General features: G+C 36.6%; 2 protein-coding genes across 3 annotated transcripts in view; both read left to right on the top strand.

Moving 5' to 3' along the window:
• Positions 1–10144, top strand: part of LOC139131864 (COMM domain-containing protein 5-like) — a 40627-nt gene extending 30483 nt beyond the window's left edge. The window contains exon 7 of the mRNA XM_070698155.1: positions 8715–10144. Coding sequence (XP_070554256.1) covers positions 8715–8816 — 102 coding nt within the window. The 3' untranslated portion in view covers positions 8817–10144. The remainder of the gene's footprint in view (positions 1–8714) is intronic.
• Positions 10145–14445: 4301 nt separating this feature from the next.
• LOC139131863 (LON peptidase N-terminal domain and RING finger protein 3-like) lies at positions 14446–25198 on the top strand. Of its 2 annotated transcripts, XM_070698153.1 has the most exons (12): positions 14446–15247; positions 17670–17788; positions 18141–18263; positions 18611–18832; positions 19274–19451; positions 19882–20028; positions 20439–20523; positions 21095–21209; positions 21667–21788; positions 22142–22315; positions 22772–22941; positions 23306–25198. In XM_070698153.1, the coding sequence occupies exons 1-12, from the start codon at positions 14656–14658 to the stop codon at positions 23608–23610; spliced, it is 2352 nt and encodes a 783-aa protein (XP_070554254.1). In that variant the 5' UTR covers positions 14446–14655; the 3' UTR covers positions 23611–25198. The 2 variants fall into 2 exon arrangements, with proteins under 2 accessions (XP_070554254.1, XP_070554255.1); XM_070698154.1 differs by lacking the exon at positions 19882–20028.
• The last annotated feature ends 935 nt before the right edge of the window (positions 25199–26133 follow it).

Below are 26133 nucleotides of genomic sequence, written 5' to 3' on the forward strand. Positions count from 1 at the left end.
TAATTATCACTTTCTAAATAGCGCTCAAAGTTTAGAAATTAGCTGTAGTTTATAAAGTTTAGAAAGTCGGGCCCCAGGTTAAAAAAAAATTTCCAAGGATATATCGGATAAAAACGATAATTATCACTTTCTAAATAGCGTTCTAAGTTTAGAAATTAGCTGAAGTTTAGAAAGTCGGGCCTTAGGTTGAAAATTTTTTCCAAGGATATATCGGATAAAAACGATAATTATCACTTTCTAAATAGCGCTCAAAGTTTAGAAATTAGCTGTAGTTTATAAAGTTTAGAAAGTCGGGCCTCAGGTTAAAAAAAATTTTCCAAGGATATATCGGATAAAAACGATAATTATCACTTTCTAAATAGCGTTCTTGGTTTAGAAATTAGCTGAAGTTTAAAAAGTCGGGCCTAAGGTTGAAATTTTTTTCCAGGATATATCGGATAAAAACGATAATTATCACTTTCTAAATAGCGTTCTAAGTTTAGAAATTAGCTGTAGTTTAGAAAGTCGGGCTTGAAGTGGAAAAAGTTTCCCAAGGATATATCGGATAAAAACGATAATTATCACTTTCTAAATAGCGCTCAAAGTTTAGAAATTAGCTGTAGTTTATAAAGTTTAGAAAGTCGGGCCCCAGGTTAAAAAAATTTTTCCAAGGATATATCGGATAAAAACGATAATTATCACCTTCTAAATAGCGTTCTAAGTTTAGAAATTAGCTGAAGTTTAGAAAGTCGGGCCTTAGGTTGGAAATTTTTTTCCAAGGATATATCGGATAAAAACGATAATTATCACTTTCTAAATAGCGTTCTAAGTTTAGAAATTAGCTGAAGTTTAGAAAGTCGGGCCTTAGGTTGAAATTTTTTTTCCAAGGATATATCGGATAAAAACGATAATTATCGCTTTCTAAATAGCGTTCTAAGTTTAGAAATTAGCTGTAGTTTATGATATGTTTGATGAAAACGTTGGTTCAGCATTTGGTTTTAAATGTGTATTTTTTCCCATTGTTTCAAGGGAAAATGTGTGAGCTTGTAGGAGTAGTCTCGTAGAACCAGGAAAATACTATTAGTTTCCCAAAGAAGTAATTTTTAAAATGCGAAGCTCAAATATTACTTATCCAATAGACCACCGAGATAGTCTACTTCCTATAAAATTTACCATTGGGCAAGAAGTTTAAAGTTACTAAGTAGGGAAATGTGACAGTGAGTAAGCACAAACACAATTTGTGAGGAGTAATTGTAAATGTTTGTTTTGTCCCTCAAAAACAAAGTCTGTCGAATAACCCCCCGGCTATTGCTTATGACAAATAAACCAGTTGTGTGTCTTGAAGACAAATGTAAATACGTAAAAGTAACCAGACTGCCACAGTTCAAATGACCAAGGTGTGTTGGGATTATCTTAGTTCCACGACAGGAGCAGATTAAGTAATGATGCAAATTAATGCTAATGGCCTTATCAAACGTGTTGCCCCTGTGGTTGCCATCACCTGGCAGCTGCGTGCTCGCAGTAAAATATGGCGTCATTAAGAAATCCGGGCCTGAAGTGAACTTTTTTCCAGAATAAATCGGATGAAAATCTGCGAGCTTGTAGCAGAATTATTGTAGAACCAGGAAAATACTATCAGTTTTCCCCTGAAGTAAGTTTTACAATCGAAATCTCAAATGTGATGCCCGAGATACTATACCTTCTGCTCATTGCATTAGGCAAGAAGTATAATGTTACGAAGTAGAGAAATATGACAGTGAGTCAGCTTAAAACAAAATTTGTGAAGAAAAATTGTAAATGTTTGTTTTAAAGGTCTGGCAAGCAACCTCCCGGCTAGTGTATATTGCAAATAAACCAGCTGTGTGACGTGAAGACGAATGTAAATAAAAGTGACCATATTGCCAAACTTAAATGACCAAGGTGTGTTGAGATTATTTTGTCCACAACGATCGCGTCCATTTGTGCTGATTAATGCAAATTTATGCTAATGGTCTTATCAAATGTGTTGCCGGCCAGGCCGCCATCTTCCAGCTGCGTGCTCACAGTAAAAGATTGAATCATTCAGAAAATGGGGCCTGAAGTGAAAACAATTTTTCCTTGATATATCGGATAAAAACGATAATTATCGCTTTCTAAATAGCGTTCTAAGTTTAGAAAATAGCTGTAGTTTAGAGAGTCGGGGTTGGAGTGGAAAAAGTTTTCCAAGGATATATCGGATAAAAACGATAATTATCGCTTTCTAAATAGCGTTCTAAGTTTAGAAATTAGTTGTAGTTTAGAAAGTCGGAGTCAGTGGAAAACATTTTCGAAGGATATATCGGATAAAAACGTTGGTACACCATTTCTGTTGTCATCTGTATATGCCCTAGTGTTTCAAGGGAAAAGTGTGAGCTTGTAGGAGCAGTCTTGTAGAACCTGGAAAATACTATCAGTTTTTCCCAGAAGCAAGTTCTAAAAGCCAAAGCTGAAATGTGACTTGTCCAATAGACCGACGAGATAGTACCTCCAAATTAATGCATTGGCCCTATCAAAAGTGTTGCCGCCAGGCTGCCATCTCCAGGCTGCGTGCTCACAGTGAAATGTGGAGTGCGTGAGATGAAGTCCCGCAAACTTTTCCAAGAATATGTCGGAAAAAAGGCTGATACAACGTTTCTGTTGTCATCTGTATATTCCCAAGTGTTTTTATTAAAGTAAAAAGTGTGAGTATGTAGGAGTTTTCTTGTAGAACCCGGAAAATACTATCCGTTTCCCCCAGAAGTAAGTTTTAAAATCCAAAGCTCAAATGAGCTTGTCCAATAAACCAAAAATGGAACAATACTACCACAGTTCTAATGACCAAGGTGTGTTCAATTACGATCGCGCGCGTCAATTTGTGCTTCAAGTTAATGCTAATGAGGCATTGATAAGGCTATTAGCATTAATTTGCACCACAATGGACACGATTGTCGTGGAACTATCTGACCCTCTTCTTGTCTGTGTCTGAACACACCTTGGTCATGCGAATTGTGGCAGTATGGTTATTTACATTCGTCTTCACGTCACACATCTGGTTTATTTGTCATTAACACTAGCGGTGGCTATTTGACAGTCTTTGTTTTGACGGTCAAAGAATAAACATTCACAATTTTTCGTCATCGCTCACTCAGAGCCACATTTCTCTACTTCATGACATTCAATTCTTGCCCGTTGCAATGGTCAATTCAATAAGGGGTGCTTTTCTCGCGAGTTTATGAAAAAAACATTTGAGCTTTGGATTTGCCGCTTGGCAAAACTGATACAGTATTTTCCTGATTCTATCCGACATATCCTCGAACAAATTTTTTCACCCAAGGCCCGATTTTCTAAACTTCAGCTAATTTCTAAACTTAGAACGCTATTTAGAAAGTGATAATTATCGTTTTATCCGATATATCCTAGAACAAATTTTTTCAGCCAAGGCCCGACTTTCTAAACTTCAGCTAATTTCTAAACTTAGAACGCTATTTAGAAAGTGATAATTATCGTTTTTATCCGATATATCCTTGAAAGAAATTTTTCACCCAAGGCCCGACTTTCTAAACTTCAGCTAATTTCTAAACTTAGAACGCTATTTAGAAAGTGATAATTATCGTTTTTATCCGATATATCCTTGGGAAAAAATTTTAACCTAAGGCCCGACTTTCTAAACTACAGCTAATTTCTAAACTTAGAACGCTATTAGAAAGTGATAATTATCGTTTTTATCCGATATATCCTTGGAAAAAAATTTTCAACCTAAGGTCCGACTTTCTAAACTTCAGCTAAACTTCAGCTAATTTCTAAACTTAGAACGCTATTTAGAAAGTGATAATTATCGTTTTTATCCGATATATCCTCGAACAAATTTTTTCACCCAAGGCCCGACTTTCTAAACTTCAGCTAATTTCTAAACTTAGAACGCTATTTAGAAAGTGATAATTATCGTTTTTATCCGATATATCCTTGGAAAAATGTTTTCACCCGAGGCCCGACTTTCTAAACTTCAGCTAATTTCTAAATTTAGAACGCTATTTAGAAAGCGATAATTATCGTTTCTGGCTAAACTTTCTAAGTTTAGATTTAGATTTAGACAATTCTAATTTAGCTTTCTAAACTTCCAGCTAAACTTTCTAAAAACGATAAAAACACAATTCCGCACCTTAATGCTTATCCAGAACTCTTTAACAAGTATTCAGTGTTTCAAAAATATGTTAATGTTGGCGGTATCACTTTAAGCTATATAAGTTATATAGTGGTGTCTTCAAGGAGAAACCATACACTGGTAAATGTGTCAACACAGATGGTCACTCAGTAATTTGGAAAAAAAACATGTTTTATAAAGAATAAATGTAAATTTATGTAAAAATATCAAACAAGATGACCTTTCACACTGTTGGGATATTTGTCAATGTGATGACCTTCTGTTTGTTATGAAACAATCTGTCCTTGTGCGTGTTTTTTACTTTAATTCCTCAGTACTGTGAGCTTGACGTGATTTCACTTTGTGTCTTGAACATCATGTGTATGAAAAAGTTTTGTATTTTTTGCATGAAAAGCCAAGAATTTCAAACGTAATAAACCAACATTGTCAGTTATCTGTCCAAAGCATGCTATCACGCCATATAATATATGCTATTTTAATCAGTGACTGTGTGAAGTGAAGAAGAGAAACTAAAGAGGAAGGGAAATTGAATTGAATTAAAGCTTGTTGTACAGTTTATTATAATATTAACACTTAACAGTCAATAACAACCCTATGACAGGTTAATTTACAATAGTACTGCGTCTATTACTTTTCTCTTACTTATAAAACCAAGTACAGAGCAAGATTATTTCTGTGTGCATATAAACTGTGAGAGATATGCAATGGTTTTTTTAATTCAATTTTCAACACACCTGACATTATTTCTTTATAACTGGCAGTCAGGTCTTTTTGTCTCATGCAAATTTGGACTGATTTTTTCTATTGTGTATGGCTGTCAATACACAAATTGTCTGTCATGTATGCATGTACATGTAACACTGGACGTGAACGATTATTATGACCAGCATGTTTATGATATCTGTAGCAAGTCCTGGTACCTACTTGAATGTGCCATGAACTTGATGATTCAGAGATGCAAGTGTGCCTAAGATGGCCTGATTAATCACTTTCAGAATGTTTGATGATTCATCCACAAGCTGTTTGAACTTCAAGGACTTGGCTCTCCTTTCACGTGTTGTAGCAAATCTTGATACAGTTGTTTCATGTCTATCTATAAAAGAAGTTTCGTGTCTTGATAAAACTTTAACAACAATTTTAAAAATTAGCTATAAAACTTATAAAATATAAGACAGGGAATGATACAAGGAACTAAATTTATAATTGTTGTCGTAGTTAGTAGTCAGACTCGGGAAGGGTTACAATGTAACGACAGCAGCTTATGTGAATTCATTCATATGTGTCAACTTCAAACCTTGGATCTGGATTAACATAAATGACTGTTGGTATATAATGTACTACTCTGATGCTTTGTGATTGCGTCGACAACTACACATTAACAGACAAAGTTTAACTTAATGATTTTAGTACATGTGGTCGTAACAAATTTTAGGGACTGTTGCTTTCTGTTGCTTAATCAATAACTTATCATGTATCATGCTCAAAGACCTTGCATGACAAATCACAGAAACAAACCTGTTGATAAATACTCAAACAAGAAAAGATGCTGCTTATCATTTCAGGAAAAAAGTTACTTAGCACTTGTAGAAGTTACAGCATTGTTGTGAAATATTTAGTTTGTAATACACATATCAAAATTCTGACAGCTGAAATTTGAAGACGTATTTAGTCATAATGAGTTATTCTGTCAGTCAATGTAAAGTTGCTATCATTTGGTGCTCAAAAAGCCAGATTTATGCCCAGATGTAATGATATTTTTCACAAAACTTTGTCACAGCAACATTTTATTGTTGTCTATTGTCAAATTGTAATGGGTGTTAAGAGTTAAGATGTACAACAGAAGTTTAAGGTAGAATGCGTTTCAGGGACAGATATTCAAACTCGCAAATTTTTACAATTCTTTTCTGATCTACTACTTGTGGACGCTCATTTTAAAGCTCATGGAGTAAAAAATTTTGACTGTTGTATTTTTTCGTAAATCAAAATTTTCTTTAGTGTTAACACAAGCATGACGGCCATTTTGAATTTTAATGATGGTTATATTAGGTAATGTATTTCTATAAGTACCAAACTGTACATGGTGATTCCAGATCTTTTTCTCGGTTTAGTAAGAGAATGGTGGAAAGCTTCATTGAGGAAAGTTTGAGCAAAAGTTTAAGTCTTTCACTTTTGAGGTGCATACTGCCTTAACGTGTTCTTGAAAGTACCACATGAATTTTGTCACACATTCACACAATTAGGGAGAACCATTTGATTTCTGGGGGGGGGGGTATGGAGGAAGAGGGTATGGGAGCAAATTTTTTTTTCCTGTCAGAGTGACAGCAATTTTATTTTTCTACTGTCAGACCTGTATCAATTTTTATTTTCCAAATGGAGTAGCAGTGCAAATTTTTTTTTTATTGGTCATCAAGTTTGTAATGCGTTGTATGTAAGGGAGCCGTCATTATTGACGGCCTGAAACTCCAAAATTTCGAGTGACCCTCCCCCCTTCACCACCATGATGAATTTGAGTAACCTTCCTCTCTAACTCTGAAATTTTGACCATTCCCCACTTAGAAAAGTTAAATACCAATACATGTAATTGTAAAATTTACAAAATACAGCAACAGTAAAGACTCTTCAAATCCTGATGTACCCTGCTAGACTATCATCAGCTATCTCATGATGGTTCAAAAAAGGTGAACATATCAAAATGAAATTCAAAGTCACAATAAATAAAGATATAAAAGATCACGCAGTATCTAATCATATAGTATATTGTTTAATTTGGATGGATATTATGACAGGGTTTTCACTAGGATATCTGACCGGGAGAATTTGAAAGTACAGGGGGAGAACATGAGAGAGGCTTAGGGGGAAAGTGTCACAGGGGCTTTCCCCTATCTTGCATGGAAATTTTTAAGATATTGATGTGTGCAATGGTGCAGTCTGGTGCAATCTGAGAGGTTTTTTAATTTGTTTACTAAGTGAAACTGTTAGAATACCCATAGGGGGAGAGCACGAGAGGGGGTTCCCCCTCTCGTATTGGAAATTTTGAGAAATTGATGTGTTTAATGGTGCAATCTGAGAGGAGTTTCAGTTTATTTTGCACTCGGTAAAACTGTTTGAAAATGACATTGAACACTGATATTTTTTACATTTTTTGCATGATCAGTTTTTGAGTCACAATATTCAACAACCAAACAATGACAATACAATTTGTGAAAAACAGTTCTGTTTGCCAGAGACTGAAGACAAATGAATATACAGGAACGGAAAATCTGTGACCTTCTTGTGTCATTTCTACAGCTGCCAGCTTCTAATGAAAAGCCTGAATATGGTATGTTTGCGATCCGGTGTTTGTGGTCAGAAAAACAAGGCTCACACATTGTATTTCATTATATTTGTTTTTCCTCAATTTTTCTTTGTCAAGGTACATCTTTCTAACAAATTTATATTGAGAAAATAATATATTGGCTTTAACACTAGTTGATTGACTCCTGTCTTGTGTTTTAAATTTTCACAATTTACAGAAGTCAAATAGTCCCCTTTAGATAGTGCCTATGCCATTGAGATATTGCAACAGAAATCGTGAAAATGATTTCTTGGGTCAGAAAATGGAAGGAAAACATTGAGTGTACTGAGGTGTAAAGTAGACCTATGTAGTGCATGCTTATATCATAAGTGCTGGGAAAAGAAACATAAGAATTGCTTGTGGTAAAACATTTGCGCCGCCTATGGCGGCGCGCCGGCAAAGAATACATGAGAATAAGGTTTCCAAATTTTGCTTATTTCTGGTGCATTGTGACAATTTTTTTTTCTCTTCTGTCTGTTATGACAATTTTTTTTTTCTCAGGCCATGACAGGATCAATTTTTTTTTCTTCTCTCTCACCTGGTGACAAATTTTTTTTTTCTCAAAATCCTCCATACCCCCCCAGAAATCAAATGGTTCTCCCCTTAGTTCAAACAGAACATCCTTTAGCACTTCTTTGGTAGTCCAGGGCTTTCTTGCGATAGGTTCATTGAGAGCCCTTCTCACTAGATGTATTTGTAATGTTCATGTAACATGCCACCATCTCTCACTTTTGATACCAGACTCAAACTTAAAAAGTTGGAGATGAATTTTAACTCATCAAACAGCACTATATGACTCCCACAACCTGCCATTTCCAACAATAGAATTTTACTGAGACAACTTTGATGATAAAGCTGTATAAAAGCACATATACGTTGTGAACTGGTCAAAATCTCATGGTATTCTGTCGCTGGGTGTGCTTTATCGCTATTATATCATAACAGTATATTGAAATTCTGGCATGGAACATCGAAACAGGATTTTTGCTCTTTGCAAGAGCTTGCACATGGGCCAAAAGTGTTATATCGCAAATATAGCATGTTTATTTTCATGTCTTGACCAATCAGATGGCTGTATTTGCGCCATCAGTATACTGGTATGATATAATTAATGATAATGCATATAGTGCTAGTATCACACCATCCCTGTAAGACAAATATCTTACTGTGCACAACTATAGATAATTTCAAAATTTTCTGTATCGCTATTTTACCGACTCAAATTTTCTTTTTGTTCTGCAGATACCTGTATCCAAATTTCATGAACTTCGGTATAATGTAGCGTATGTACTCAAGGAGATGGAAGATCTTGAGAAGAGGAGTATTCTGAAAATACAAGATTGATATCACAGTCTTAAAGGACCACTAGCTGCATCTTTTGATGATTATCTCTGTTTTTGTGCTGTATGTCAGTTGCAAGTTCTTGTTCTACTCCCCAAATTATGTAACTATTTAGCTTGTTAACACAGCATCTGTATGTGTAAAATGCAATGTTTGAATTCTGGTCTGGACCAGAATTCACCTATCAACAATAACAATATGGTCTACACATGTAAGGCTGAGTTGACAAGCTGAATACTGTGTATTTTAACAAGCATAATGGAGTAGAACAAGAAACTGTAGTTGACATGAAAATACAAAAATAGTGAAAAAAAATCATTAGAAGTTACAGCTACTGTTCATCAAAAGCGTTACCTATGAAAAGCTTAACTAAGTTTGAAGTTGTCCATGTCCCAGTTTTTGGAAGGGTAGTAAGTAGGGGTCTTCTGATGATATACAGATCCTATTGCCGCTGTATTTAGTGGCAAAATAAGTTTATGTGTAATAAAAGGAAAAAAACATGACATAACATGGAAGTCCTGCATCTTGGTTCCACAAATGCTTGCTCAGAACTTCAGCCCCCACTGACTTTGCCAGATCACAAAGAAAATATCATGGATGTGATTGGATGATAAAATTAATTTGTTAGTATTTACACCCTAGTGCAAATTTCAATCTTTTGATTAATATCTGTTGGAAGATTTTCAGTGAGGACAAATGTCTTTATGCAGACTGATATTAAATCATTAAATAGTGAATAGAATACTTTAGGGTATCAACATACTCAAGATTTTCCAATCGCGCCATCTAATATCAATCTATTAATACCTGTCTCAAACATTTTGTTTGTCAAGGTTCTAAAAAGATCTTTTTGTGCAAAACCTTCCAGTGGTTATTTGTGAGAATTCATGCATACATGCTTGAACCATACACAGTAGTGAGAGTGTAGAATACTGGGCCTCAGCAAAGCAGTCATAAAATTTACCATGATCTTAGGGGATATGTTTGTATGCATTCTCCATGAACGGCACCCTCAGGTGCGCTCTGATTTATACCCTGAGGAGGATACTGCCCAGGTGCCTGTTGTTTGGTCAAATGCTGGTGTTTTACAGTAGACTAGTGAGTTTTGTCTAATGTGGCGATTTGAAATTCTTTACATACTCTTTAAATCTAATATGTTGCAGTCAAATTTGAAATTTTTGTTGTTGTATATATATGGACAAAGTAGGTCTTGCAATAGCTACATGTGATGTCAAACTTCTTGAAGGAGCATTTAGATGTAGAGACAGCAATTTTCTTAAACCCTGGTATGAAAGTTTTCAATAAAGAATACTACAAGTATCTCAGACGGAGTCAATGTCTACTGACTATCATTTGAATTGTACCCTTGTCTGCTTGTATTTGTAGTCCTTCATTTGCCAAATTCATCAGCATGGCTTTTCTCAATATTCTGCCATGATCTGAACAAAATTTGGTCTCGTATCATCAAATCGTAGTTACAAAATGTCCATCAGACTCGTAGTGTGCACTTCAAAACAGAAAATGTCCTTCATACTTTTCTGGAGGAAAGCAGACTGTTCTCAGCAAATTGTTTTGGTGCCTCTGCTAAAATCAGTGAACCCCCATGCAATCAAAGATATGATGACAGTAGCAGATGATATCGATGTCATAACCTCCACCACAATGTGCCATTGCTATGCTAAACTTTGATGACTTCGTGGATATTTTGTGTTATTTACAGTTATGTTGAAAGGGAGCAGTATGTGGCATGGTATCACAGTTTGTACTTCTACTGAAAACCAAGTCTGGAATCCAATTCAATTTTCACTGATAAATGGCCTCCACCATTACATTCATACACTTTATGTTTACAAAAGCATCGGAAGAAATTTTCCCTCATAGCCGTGCTCTTCTAAGAACAGATATTGAACACAGTGTACTATGTATCGAAAGGTTACAGTTGTTTATCACTTGTGCTGTTGCTAATTTATTGACTAGATAGCCATATCATCATCAGGGCATGTCTCAGCAGGGCTGGCGGCATTTTCATTTTCGTCAACATGCACGCTAAGCTTCCAAATGTGTGCATAGTGACCACATCAGGTCTTCGGTGTTTAATTTTTTACCATCTTTGCACCAAAGTTCTATTGAAGGCCACTTGTAGCTTCATACCTATTCAGCTTGTGTTCGGTGTATGGTCATCACCTTGCTAGGTATTTACTGGTAATTAAATTGTGACAAAACATTAAAAAATACCAAAAAACATTGCTTGGTCAAAACATCAAGAATCCGGATGATATATGCTGTATTATTTACAACATGGATGTAGTGCGCACAATGCATGTCGCATTGCAATTTGCCATCTCAAACATAGGATATGCACAGCTCATCATGCACCCAGCACCGTATTTTCCAGCTTTTCTGTTCTTTCCTGAGTATACATGGCATGATTGTAATGACAATGACAATCTGCAGTTTTCAGAAATGTTCTTGTATGGCTTTCATCTTGTTACTTTTTCGTGATATTCCATAATCTGTTACCATGATACGCGATGATACATTAGAAAAGGGAAAGATTCTGATCATAAAGACGGAAGATGCAATGCCAGTATACTTTTGTTCTGGTTGACGGCACGATTTATGCAATGAAGCTGAATATGAATATGCCTTGCAATAATGCGAGGTCAAGGTCTTTTATGAAATGGAGCCAAGGTGACATTTCGTTATTGATATGAGAGCGTATTTTTTACCTCTTTATTGTCGCTTCATGGACAAAGTCGATATATGTGTGTGGGCACCACTTATAAAATTCTGTTCCATTTCCGAAGCGACTTACAGTAGGCCTATGGTTGACGGAATCTCGAGACGTGCTGAAAGTGTTGACAAATCATGCCTCCACTCACGGCTGCAAACAGGATTGAGAAAGACGATAAAGACAACAAAATACCCAGTATCTGTACCAAAATACTCACTAACGAGTGAACTGCTGCCCTTACAAAAATATCACTTCTCTGCATTTTGAGGTCTTTATGATACACATTATGTATGAACAAATGTTATTTTCGTTCCAAGTTGATTTTTCAAAGGTCATGATTTCGTAAGGTATACTATTGGCGACTTAATATTTGGATTAATCACTTTAATTCATTAAACATTCAAATATTCGGTGTTGTAGAAAAGTTACATAAAAATTCGTAGAAAATACCATCACACTACTATCATCAGTTCGAACTTTATGATACTAGTCATCGATCTTGTAACCTACTACTGATGAACGGTCAACGTTACCATGACATGAGCTTCAAGTATAAAGAAAATCACGCCAACGATGCTAGGCATTGATCGTAGCAAGTGTACCCTTTTACAAGTCGGTAAAGTTACCCACCTTTCAGAGGATAGGCCTATCCTATCTGATTTAATTCTGCAAACATGGTTTCAGAAACTCTCAGGGGAAATGCAAAATAACACGCAGCAACAGTTTGGTAATTGTTGGAATAAGCAAACAAAATGATTTGCTTCGTCTATAAAACTGCAAATTACACAACTTGCCATGGTATAAATGATTTGAAGTCAAAGTCATGGTTCGCGAAAGTTGGGGGTTATAAATTATTTAACAAACATGGGTGAGCTGAGCGCAAATATATCAACGCAGAAATGACTGAAAAAACAGGTACAGTCACTCCACCCCACAGTAGAGTAGTAACCGTGAAAGAAATATTAACACTATCACCACAAGACTTAAAAATTTTCCAAGAAATTTAAAGCACAAATTATCATTCCATTAGGCAAAGAAAGTTAAAAAATAAACTACATGTATATGCCATTTCACCAAAACAGTTCAGCGATGTGAATGTATTTTAAATAAATATACATCGTCCGGTCCGCACGGCTTGGTTAGGTCAGCGGAGCATCGTCTGCCTGTGGGTCTCTCTTTCCGAAGAATCATCCAGCCCTTGGCTGCTTTTTAAGAACCTTTTTTTGCAACACGGTCACTCTATGATAAATTGTCTGAAATGATACGAATTATAAACGATGGAAACATAATTTAACGTTTACAAATTATTGAGTTCACCCAATTATCGACGAGCAGGCGACCTTCCACGCAAGAATTTGTTATCATTGTTAAAAGAAAGAAAGTTTCATTACAAAGTTTGACGCATCGATGACTAGTTATCCTTTCCGACGAAAGGAATGTCAAAGTTAATATCATGAACCCTAAAGCAAGAGCTCATGGTAATGTACAGACTTCACCGGTGTGGAGAGATGTCAGCTCTCTATGGCATAGAATGACTCGCTGCAGGTAATTATGAAGAGGACCATTCTCATTTTTGTATTTTATTCTTTTATCCCCATGATAAAGATTAAATAGCGGAAGTCTTCAATCCCTGTTTCTAACGTTAATGGTCGTTAACGCTGACTATTGAAAATTGTTCACAGTTAGATGCTCAGGTAAAGGTAAAGCTGACGGGAAAACAAAATGAAAACAAACAATTAATCTGCCCTTGTACATTCCGAAATAAGTCTGGCTACGGATAGTCAAACGCTTTGTAGACCACTCTAGTGGCCAAACACTGCTTTTGCTCACCGATACCATGGCCCTACAACGGGCGATACTGATAGGTATAAGTCCGGTATACGTAATTAAGTGGAAGTATGAGAACAACCTTCTTGAGAAGTTTTTCTTCTATTTTGGAAAACGCTGTCGATATTTCATGTTTCAAATCACCAAAAACGTTATATAAGCTTATGGCGCAAGATCACAGACCTTACTTGGTATTTCCCGAATTTTAACAGCGCAAAATATTTTTAAATACTTTTTCTGTATTATCCCAGCCTGTATCATCAATACTTCAAAATCAATAAACGGTTCGACAGGGTTTAATTTCCGCTCCGCTTGGCAATATAAAGCAGCTTTATAGTAGTATTACACTTAAAGTGATAAAACTGTTCAGGACGTATCCCATGAATGTATGAATCCAATTGGTTTTATTAATAATTTTCATATTTCATATGCCAAACTGGTTTTATTAATAATATTCACATTGCATGATTATTTATATAATTTGTTCAGATCGCGACTCCATATCCTGTATACGGTGTATACGGTTGTCCTGTGTAAGATAGTACGATACGGCCTCCCATGCAGGGACCACACAGCATCGTACGCAGGTCCAGGTTGACATGAGCAAGCAAACCTGTTCGCATGGCTAGACACTGAATAGTCATGTGTTTGGGCAATGTTCATGCGTTGAAGGTTAATTTTTTTCTTAGTTCGGCTTAATATTTAGTTGTAAACTTCTCGATTGTTCTGTGTGTTTTTTTTAAATTGCAATAAATGTCTGCGAAATTATGACTCCTTCATAATCACTTTGTTATATAAATAAATGTTGTATCTTTACATAACGTTTTCGCTGCCCCCTCTTGGAGAGGAACAGTTGATGTTTGTTTGTTCTAGTAACACACCGTAAAAAGTCTTTAGTATGAAAAATGTATTCAACCTATCGTGCTTTAAACAAATATTCCCTCGCTTATGAAAATAAAGACCATGAAAATGAAAAATAAGGAAAGAAATACCAAAAATATTGGGGTGGTTCAATATACCGAACAGCCAGCTCTGTCTTCAGTGAACCAATCGAAACCGGTCATTTTGGTCACATGACTTTATGTAACCTCAACTTTGTGAGGTAGAAGCACTACGTCTGTTATGAATCACACCTGCTTGTGTTCGCTGTCCGAAGACGCCGATCGCCGATCAGATCATCCGTAGACTCAAGTGTGTGTTAAGTTGTACCTTTAACATATCTACCATGCTTATTAGGAAACATTTTTAATATTTTAACTTGTATCCTCTCAGTCGAGAGTCATGGCGGACGTCGCTTTTGAAGCGTTTGTCAGCCAAAACTACGACCTCGCAGCCCAGATGTATGACAGGTTACTTATGGAACAAGGCCCCGTGAAGGATCTTTACCTTGGGAAAGGTGACTGCTTGGCGAGATCTGGGAATCTCAATGATGCATTCGACTGCTACACCCGAGCTCTTGCCATGGGACAAGTTTCACCAGACCGTCTGATGCATCTTGTGACGAGCGTGATCGAAACTGTGAGCCAGAAAGAGGGCCTGTCAGTTCACGACTACAACAGCGAAGCTTTGGACATGTTCTCCTGTCACATTTGCCATGGTCTACTCTATGAACCTGTCACCATTCCATGTGGTCACACTTTCTGCAAATACTGTATGCAAAAGAACAAATCTAGGATCTGTAAAAAGTGTAATGCTCATCACGCAGGGTTAGTGTTGACAACTCTCAAAGTAAATGTTGTATTGTCCAATCTCGTCGAGAAATGTTTTTCAACCGGAACCACAGCTTGCAAACTGAAATTACAGGGCAATCAGCTGTTTTCTGAGAAGAAATTCGAACAAGCCGTCGACATATACACTAAAGCGCTGTCAGCAGGTGAGTAATTTGAAGCAGACTTTATCATTTCGTTGCAATCAACAGCGATTCGATGTCGCAACGTAGTAAACTGCCATCATTCATGCATACACAGTGCTGGCCTTTCATGGATTCGTCTATGTGACGGTTGAATTGTCTCGGACAGTTACGCAAGTGGCAGGACTGCTCACTCTTTCACAGTCTATCTTTTCGACAGTTAAATTGTTTATTGAAACATGGTACCGTTTGATAGCAATTGGTATAAAATCAACTGATATGTGTGAAAACGTTTGGCTCTATCACTTCTTATAGTCAAATCAACTCACTCAGTCCGGTCTCAATCACGTGACGTTGGAGTTCGGCGTTCGAGAGATTGTAAATATTCACATTTCTACTATGCAACTAATCCGTAAGAAAGGATGGAAGGATATATTAACTGGTCATCCGTCCCTTCTTAGTGGTTTCCGTTGAGGAACGGCTGTTTCTTCCAATGAAGCCAGAAGCTGGGGAACAACGTGCTTAGCTATTGTTGTGTAACCTACAACCTGCACGCAGGGGCGCGCCGCGCGGCCTGGCGCAGGGTGACTTTCGTAACTTGAAAGTAAACATTGTAATGTAGGGGATTTATCGATCATGGAGATCTCTGCAAATTTCTATCAAAATTTTTTCCGGTGAACGGGAGTGAAGGACCCTCTTGTGGACATTTACGAATGAACGTGTACAATATTCCTGTTAACCAGGGTCAAAGTGTGTTTATTTACAGAAGACTTTACGTAAAGCGCAGTGGCCATTGTACTAATTTCCGTGACCTCTGCGGAGCTGTTATATACCTTCATGAGGTAACTTTTTTTTCAAGGCTAATACTACTTCGTTGGGTACTCAAATAAATTAATCGTAATTGTAGGAATATCATTATCCGATGTTAACTCACCGAAAAATTAAAACGAGCATGAACGGTACGCTTACTACCTCCATGGTCAGTTCATGGACGTCAAAGACGAGTTTGGTCGCTGGTCCGTGGCGCAGAATACACAGCCACGTAATTCGACACTCACAGTGTGTGGAGGTTTTATAAATGGCCATGACTCCAGGGTGATGAATGCGATTTTCGGTACAAGAGAAAAAGTTGCATTTGAACTTCCTTTCAGGCTTCCTTTATGAACTATTTCTGCTCCTCAAGAAAAAAGGAGAGTTTTGTGAACTGCAAATCCCTACTATTACAGTATGAACCTCTCCTATTTCAAAAAAAAACTTTCAAGTTTAGAGATGTACGAGCTTTAGTTTGAATACAACATGCTTACTGGTTTAAGATATCCTGCCAACGAAGTTCGAACTAGACGAGTATGGATCGCGATATTTAGCATTCAATAAGCTTCTCAAGAAACCTTTAAATGGAAAAGACACCCGTTACTGTATCTGCGATATGCCAATCTAACACCCCAATGCATAACTGTGTCGTAACCTACATTCATGACCTTTGTAACCTAAAATATTCGCCCTCTCCATATATGTAACTAAATTAATTTAGGCAAAGTGCAGTTTCTTAAAAACAACCATCAATGATAGTACAAAAAAAGTGTACTCGTATTTCTTTTGCATAAAATACGACTTGTCTAATAAGTTCAAACATTTGTTGTGGGTTTGAATCTCCATATATTGCATGAGAATTGTCCAGCCGTGGCACATGGGGTAACTTAACTGAGCAATGCGATTGAAACTTCATGATTTTACCATATAATTTTAGAAATTTAGTTTACAAAAGTGACATACCAAGATAGCCTTTTTAAATTTCATATACCGGTATGTAGAGGAAGGGAAAACTTTTGTGTTGCTATCTTTCACGACAATGACGCAGCGTAATATTCTGTCTATAATTTTGTGAAAGCGGGCAGGTACTAGCATGTAGTAGTCTGTAAAATGAGATTTTATACAATGTTGAAAAATAAAAGAGTATTGACCGTACATCTTCCCAAGTAGTGTAGATATTTTAGGAATATTGTTATAAAGGCATTTAGTAAGTCTGAGATAAGCAAGTTCTCTTCAGATCTACCAGTGTTCCATTCTTTTAACCTGATCTTCAAAACCCCAGTGTTCAAGCCTTGCTTTGACAAGGGTCCACGCTTCAACCTATCTATCATGCCGCTGCTTGTGTTTGTTTTCACTCACTGAATCTTGCTGCTGGCCGTTTTGGAAGACATGCTGTCACTTAGTACTTAATTGATAAATGATGAAACATGAAATGAAGTGTTCCTTCTGTCTCGTTTTTGTCATTGTCAACTTAGCTGTTCTGTCAAATTTCTGTGATAAAATTTTCTAGCCCATTTCAAAATTGCAAATACTGTATAGATGTTACTAGTAATGTACAAATGAATTATAGCTTGTGCTTCCAAAGTACAACACTACCACATACTCACTTGGTATCATCTTATTCTTGGCATTGCAGAACCATCAGATCATTTACTTCTCAGCAATCGTTCCCATGCATACGCAAGCCTTAGCAAACACCAAGAAGCTCTTGAAGATGCTGAAAGAGTGTGTGAACTTAGACCAGATTGGCCAAAGGTATTGCCATTCTTCTTCAACTTGTTTACTATAATAATTTTTAATCACTCCAAAATGTCAGTAAATGCATTACTAATATAACATTACTCATCAACAATGTTTGTTTGATTAGGTTTATGTTTTATAACATATAACCTCATTGTGGCATTTATTTCACAATACAAGTGTTTTAATTGAATATAAGTATTTGATGAAGACATGTGTCATAAAACAAGAGACACCTGGTGCATTGTAATTCTCTGCGACCTTCCAATTATCTAATCATCCTGCAATTTAAGCACTACAATCTCACAGTATGGTAAGACAACCCTCTTGGCATTTTAGAGTGAGTAACCTGTGGATTCATTTGCAGGGCTTCTTTCGCAAAGGTTCAGCTTTGCTGTCACTATGCAGACATGAGGAAGCACTGGTTGCATTTATGCAGTGTTTGGTTCTTGATCCAAGCGAATCATCTGCTAGGAAAGAACTTGCTAAGGTAGGGGATAAATGAATTGTTATGTATTTCTTTGGTATTGCGCAAGTCAGATCCCACCAGAGACAATCCCATTCATCATTGGGCTGTACAGAACCTGAAGTCTGAAATGACTGCCTCAATGGTCTTAGTCCATCAGTGTTTTGATGTAGATTTAATGAAATGTGATGTAAGATTGTAAGTGACTGAATAAAGGCAGTAGATGCAGTCACAATGGTGGATTATTGGCAGATCCTGTTTTGCATTGTATGTGCTGTAAAAATTGAAGAAGATATGAACCAGTAACCACATGATTTCATGTAGACTATAGTATTCATCTATGAAAACCATTGACCCCATTTCCTTGCCAGGTTTTACATTGCCTTCTTTCACCACTGCCACCTGAGAACATGAAACATGGTGAGCTTCCCCGCTGTCTGAGAGGACCTATATTTCCACCGTTGCCATCGAGGCCTCCCATTGCTCAGAGCAGTGTAGACTTCCTCAGGTCTGCCATCCACCAAACTTTCAATGATGATGAAGAGACAGATCATGTTAGTGATGTACTCAAAGAGTCTGCCAGGCTGGAAGAGGTTAGTTGGGCTTTTTCATGCAGAAACCATTCTCTGCCGTAGTATATTTTGACATAGTGTACTGGATGTAAGTCTTGCTGTCTTGTTTACTCTCGTTACCGATCACTCACCCATCAAATAAACTTTATGGTAAACTTGTGTTCACCTAATGAGTTTAATAATGCTCAAAGACATACTTGTCTCCCGTCTGGAATTCACAAAAATGTAGGTGAGTTACAGTGTAAACCAGTGTGCCTCGTGAAAAACAGAGTTTTAAGAGAAATTACTCTACTTTTGCCAACTTGCATGAAGATAACGTAATGCGTATAATTGTCCCTTGAATGCTGGGAAAGGAGAGAGCTTACAGAAACTGTTTGCAGTGTCTTCTGGTACTACGGCGCTTTTCTCATTGTGTACTTGTGTTATGGTACATTCATCATTGTGTGTTCTTCTTTCCATCAGGAAGTGGAAGAAGATAGGTATTTGAAACCCCATGAAGATACTAACTTAGGTAACCAGGATGAAATGTCTCATTATGGAGCAGAATCTTCCGAGGCCGATGGTCAAGATCAGCAAAGGCAGAATGTGGACTTCAAAGCTCTTCTTAAACATGCAAACAATGAAACTGACAGGCTGAAAGGTGAGCGTCTATGTTATTCCATATATTCATCCATGCTATTCTCTCTTTCCCTCCGTTCGCCATCTCTGTAATTTGCCATGAGTAAAGAGTTGTGGATAACGCTAACCCTTGTGTGAAAATCATAACTTTTAATGACATGTATAATGAAGGTTTAAAAAGCATTCATTCATTCCATACAATTCACTGTTGTGATAGCTATGTAGTTATGGGGATAGTGAAGAAGACACAAAATTATCAACAGGGTTAGCATGCATTGTTCATGGACAAATCTCCCACACAAGCCACAGGAAAAGAAATATGTGAAGCCATTTTTCAGTGTACCAAAAATAACATTTTAGCTTTGAAAAATGTCTCTTTCTCAATTTACAAATTTCAAAATGAAAACTGTTCTGAGGGGAAAATTGTCTGTTCTCTATTTCCATGACAACAGAGCTATCATCATCACCACGAAGCAGAGCATCAGGATCCATGTGCCGTAAGCTTCATCTTGGTAGTGATGTCATAGCTATGGGCAAAAGAAAACGAAATGATTTCAGTCCTCTCTCCAGCCCCATCAGAACAGAGTTTAAATTTTCAAGTAAGTGTTGCAGTGTTGTCACCATCAAAATTACCTGTCTTATTGTAACCAGTGATTCTTTCAAGTTACAGGAATGTAACATCTGTTCCTTGTTGCTGATGTGCACTGGCTTGAAAGGTTATATCTGGCTGGTCGATTGTCACTATTCACAGCAACTTAGGGAATCACTTTGTATTATTCAATTACAACAGTAAGATTCAGCCAACCAATTGGATAACAGCTTCCAAGATGATGCACATCAGACTGTTTCTTGTTTCGTTTCATCATTACTTCCATCATACAGCATGAATGTATTAGGATAGTTGAGTCCAGCAGACAAGAAATGAGAAAAAATAAACTTGTAAACACAACAGATTCCGTGTTTTTCCCCTATAGCCAATTATACCTGTGTATTTATGCATTATTTTCAGAAACTGAAGTAGAGCCGAGGAAACCTAGAGAAGTCGACCCTGCCTTGATTGATAGGAATGATTATGAGTGCAGTCTTTGCTTCAGGTGAGAAGGATTATCTCTTTGTATGTTATGGGCATATAATGAACCTCATTTTGATATTGCATGTATTGCATTTATGATAGACCTCATTTTCAAAATGTTTGGGACAAATTATTAAGTGAATATATTTGTCTGAGTTCTAGTAATTTCTGGTAAAATCTCATACAGGGGTACCCAATAATAAAAAGACCATTTTGTGTAAGACACAATGATCGAAATAATTTCACGTTTTCAAGTATTTGTAACCCATATTCAAAAGACAATTGTGTTCCTTCAAGTCTGTGCTGAAATTATTTGAAAGAGGGCGTTACCTCCATAGGACACGCCATAGAAGAGATCATGACCTTTGCAATTTTGTCCTATACTTGATATTGCAAGAATGCAACACTTTGAACCAGAGCTTACTTTTTGAAATGATGGGATGTTTGTCCAAAGCCATGTCTGTTAAACTTCATTTTCAAATCTTATGAAGGAAACACTCCATCTTGGGTGGTATCATATGTGCTTACAGCTCTGTTTATTTCTTATGATGAAACAATCAATCAATAAACATGTTGTTGGTCTTGGTTATTAGGTTGTACTACCAGCCAGTCACCACTCCATGTGGACACATGTTCTGTCGTCATTGCCTTGACAGATGTTTGGATCATAACAACAAGTGCCCGCTCTGTAAATATTCACTCATCGAGGTAAGTCACCTTGTTATTGTCTCTAGCTCCTGTTTTTTTGTGCAGATAAATTCTTACATGTCATATCTCCATGGCATAGTATGGGGGAACAGTTCATCTGATCTGATTTTTAGCAGGCCTTCTGTCATAAATTGAACTTAACTTGCTGTTGTTGTGTACTTGTATTGAATTTGACATTCCATATGGAATCACTGATTTGCTTTGTCATATGCTGTTAGATTTCATTCTAGTTTCTGCATTTTGACAAAATGAACTCCAGAAGTAAACAGAACATCGGTTAATATTTCCCTTTAGCTGACATAAAGCACAGTTGTGTTCTTTTACAGTCTTTCTCCATGCCTGTTCAACTTTCTGTCAAAAATGCAAAATGTACGGAAAATACCACAAAAAAGAAAGATGAAAAAAGTGCTTTTAAGGGATGGTGTATAACCATAGCATTTCTTTTCTATTGATGCAGTACCTTGCAGAGAGGAGGCAAGCCGTCACAGAACTAATGGACAAGATGATTGAGAACACAATGAAAAGTGAACTTGAAGAAAGGAAGAAAATCCATGATGCAGAAATGGAGGAGCTAGCTCGGTAAGCCACATCTCTGTTTCACGCTGTCAAAGATCACCACATATGTGAGTTCTGCCACCACTCTCACAAACTCTCCAGAAAAGCACTGTGATTTCGTCATGTGATATCCTTTCTCCTGTAACTGTTAATTTTGATACAATGACTACTTTGATCATATCCTAACAAAATGTGATGATTTACGTAGTGCTGCATAGAGCTCTTGAAAAAGATATGGTGTCTGCATGCTTTTCCTCGAAACACATGCAAACGTTAGTATTTCAATTGTAAATAGGAACCATACATACTGTACTGTATATTTAAATTTTAAGTCTAAGGGAGAAAATAACATTGTCAATGTTGTGTTTGTGTTTCAGTTACATGAATAGTGACAAAATAGGTGAAATTCCAGTATTTGTGTGCACACTGGCTTACCCAACTATACCATGTCCGTTGCATATCTTCGAGCCACGTTACCGTTTGATGGTACGTCAGTGCATGGAAACAGGAACCAGGCAATTTGGGATGTGCTTACCAAGCAATCAGAACCCGTAAGTGACCTTTCTTCCAGATAAACGTGGTGATACTCAGTGGAGATTCCACACAGATTTTTTATGTCTTTCTACATAATGATGAAGGTCAGACGAACTGAACTGATGACAACAGAAATTAGGGTACAGGGCAATATTTGTATTGTGATTCACCAAATCTGCTTAATCACAACTAAAGAAATATTAGACTTAAAACAGATGTGTTAGCAGTCAGTTACAGTAGGTGTATGTACAAAATGTAAGTAGAGATCACTTTGAAAAAATTCCTAATGAGCATATGAAAGAAATGCAAGATGGTAAAGATGAAGTATAGTACATCCTTTAATTATGTAGGCCTGCTAGAAGTGAACTGTTTATTAACTATATGCAAAAACAACTCAATACAAAAGCTTCTATCCAGTAAATCATAAATTTACAGCCCGTGTGTGCTCACTTTGCTAATTTTCTTTGTTGTAGCTTTGTTGAATATGGCTGCATGCTGGAGATCAGGGACGTTCAATTCTTTCCGGATGGTAGGTCTGTTGTGGATGCCATTGGTGGTCGCAGATTCAAAGTACTTGACAGGGGCATGAGGGATGGCTACCATACTGCCAAAGTAGAATTTTTGCAAGATAGGAAAATTGAAGGTGAGTTGGCATTTGAAGTGTGTGTACTCCAGGTTGTACCATGTTACATTGTGGACTTTGTGAGTTCTAAAAGAAAGCTACTGGTCTTTGATACTGCTCGTATTGCTTCCATTCAGTAAATTGGGAGAAGAGGTTTAATTATTGAATTTTCCAAAGAGTAGAAACACTCCAAACATGGCTGTGTGACTGAGACAATAAGATTTGTGGTGTTTAGAAGACCTTTTTTACATAGCAATATTTTATGGTTGGTAGAATAGTATCATTCAAAAAGATAGAAGAGGAATGTGTAGTTTTAGAATGGACTTATGAAGATTAATCATATTGCGTTCATTGACTGAATTTTATTTTGATTGTTTTATTTCAGGTGAAGAGAATATTGCGCAATATAAATCCCTCCATGATGAAATCTATGAGGAAGCAAAAACATGGTTTGATGGGCTGAATGGAGTTATCAAGAACCGGATTTTGACCCACTTTGGTACCATGCCAACCACTGAAGAGAACCCGGAATCAACCAGGCATGGCCCGAAATGGTCATGGTGGTTGTTGGCTGTGCTACCACTAGACACCAGGGCTCAAATGACCATAATGGCCATGCGCAGCCAGAGAGATCGACTTGTGGCTCTTCGTAGGGTTCTCAATTATGTGTCCAGTCAGAATACGTCCTGACTAGGCCGCATTGTAAGTTTCTTGTTCTCAGACCCCCTTGTCCTTGTGTCAGGACTAGCCCTATCTGCAGGCTACCTTTGGTCACGGTAATAATATCATAGATCACGATAATTATGAATGGAGGGAAGAAAAAGTAAACATTTCAAAGCTTTTTGAGAATCTGCAGCCATCAGTCTACTCACAGAGTCATTTGAGTGAGAAATTTTATTTGCATGCAGGTAAATTTTGCAAAATTAACCCTTTATGGAGACAGAGAGAGTATATAATTGCATCGTCTATTCATTACTCTCCTAAAGAGAAAAAGAAAAGGATATCAAAAGCTGGGAGAATGTGCAAAATTTATTTACTGAAAAAAGCTTTACTGACTCCTCTGGGTTGACATGAAGTTTCAATATGATGTAAAAGTTTGGCCATCATGTAAAGTGAATTACCCCACCAATATAGTTTGAGAAGAGAAACTTACACTGTGGTTAGCATATATATTATATATATATATCATGTTGTTAATACTTACAAATGTTTAAAATTTTTGTCTTTTTGGTCACTAATTAGTTTTTGTTGGTAACTTATGAATGAGTGTGCCAAATGATTTCAAAGGTTGTTTTCCTTTTTATGAAGTACATTGCAATCATGATGAGACCTCTTATTGTAAACAAATCTATTAAATTGTATCTCATACTAGAGATAAAAGCTGCCACATCTGTTGGCTAATCAAAGCAGATATTTTCCTGTCATAAAGAGAGTAGAATATGACTCATGAAGCTGAGACTCCAGCTTCAAGTCATAGAAATCTCTTCGTTGACATCACATTGTGGAGGAAGAGTCACTGTTCGGTCTCCACGGTGGGAGAGCATGTGTTGAATTGATGTAATTTGGAGTCAAGTGGCTGAGGAACCCAGATTTTTACAAGGAAGATTTTATTTACAAAACGCGAAAGTAGTTTTACTTTTTTAAATATTATTCAACGTCATTTTCTGTTGAGAAACTCTCACCAAAGTACAAAGATGGATGATTTTGCAAGTTCCCAAAATTTTAAGCATTAAATGACTGGTGTAAGCGTCTTGAGTTACTTTCTCCTGTCCACTGGAAGCTTTCATGACCTTTTGCCTGTCTTAAAAGACAGCTGGAGCTTCTCTGCAAACAGAACGTTTTTCACTTTGAAATTAGTAAAAAACTCCAAATCATTGTGAAGATGGTCTCAGTTATCTTTTATTGAAATGTACCGAAGATAATTTATGAGAATGAGTTTATGTTTTACAAAGTTTTGTATTTAATGGGAAAACAAATTCTGAGCATATCACATAAATCTTGTCATGGATTTTTGAGCTTTCACAGGCCAGTTAATTTCAAGTTCACCATGTAAAATAAGTTCCAAATTTCCACTTTCCTTTGCACTTGGTGTGTGCTGCTGAGGCATTTATGTTTGAAGCAGTTTAATGTCATGACTTCTCACTTTTATTTACAACATTTGTACAACCTGAATTAGTATTCTTTCACAAATATTGGACAGACATTGTAGTCGTTCAGTTTTCATATTCTTCCCCTTGTGTTTCAAAAATGGAGGATTAAAGCAGTAAAAGAGACAAAATCTCGTTGCTTCATTTTTCTGTTGTGTGCATAATGTGTGTTGAGACAAATCTACCCCTGGTTTGGGCCATTTTGAAGCCCTTGAGGAAGAATAACTTAAACCATCTCAGCTTTCTGAAAATCAAAAAATTATTTTTCCCCATTGAGTTAACATTGGGATGGCAGCCATTTTTAGCTACTATAGACTATAGTCTATAGAAGCTATTGGGATGGGTATCCGTCCGGCGTCCGTCGTCAGTCTGTATGTATGTATGTCCGTTTGTGAGGCGTCCGTCCACTCAAATATCTTGAGAACCGCAGTACTTACTGATTTGATATTTGTTGTGTAGATGAAAAATATGATTTTGAGAAACAATTTTTTTTAATTTTTTGATATTGTTGAAAATAGGCAAATCAATGCCAAAAAAGGCGTTTTTGGTAAAAAATCTTCTTCTTCATAACCGCTGGTCAGACAGCTTTATTATTTGGTATACAGGTCCCTAGGGACAACCCAACTTAGATTTGTTAAAATTGTGATGAAATATGCAAATCTGTATTTTGAAGGAATTTTTTTGTCATTTTTGATCAAAATTTGACTTACATTGTATGTAATTCTTGTACTGTGTAAACCCTATCAATTCACCCTGAAAAAAAATAATTAATATGATTTTAAATAATTGAATTTTATTAGGAAATCATCAAAGCCAAAATAATTTTAGTGTAGAATTATCAGAAAGTTCAACTTTTTTTGACAGTTCATAGTGAAATGCTTGCCATCTTGGAGGATTAAAACATGTAAAGGCAACTTTCCTGAATCCCAACTTTGACATATTCTGAACCGTCATTTATTGTGCCCTGTATGTTATCTAAAAGAAATTGCTCAAAATAGTTTGTCATGATAGGGTGGTCAGATAAATAGAGATAGAGAAAGTTCTAATTTCCATTTATGGTTGACTT

Source organism: Ptychodera flava, chromosome 4 (assembly GCF_041260155.1).
Source record: "Ptychodera flava strain L36383 chromosome 4, AS_Pfla_20210202, whole genome shotgun sequence".
In the NCBI taxonomy this organism is placed as follows: domain Eukaryota; kingdom Metazoa; phylum Hemichordata; class Enteropneusta; family Ptychoderidae; genus Ptychodera; species Ptychodera flava.

Coding starts and splice junctions, on each gene's coding strand:
- LOC139131863 (XM_070698153.1), top strand. CDS start 14,656: ATGGCGGACGTCGCTTTTGAAGCGTTTGTCAGCCAAAACTACGACCTC. Junction 17,789..18,140: donor TTAGACCAGATTGGCCAAAG/GTATTGCCATTC, acceptor ATTCATTTGCAG/GGCTTCTTTCGCAAAGGTTC. Junction 22,316..22,771: donor TTACCAAGCAATCAGAACCC/GTAAGTGACCTT, acceptor TCTTTGTTGTAG/CTTTGTTGAATATGGCTGCA.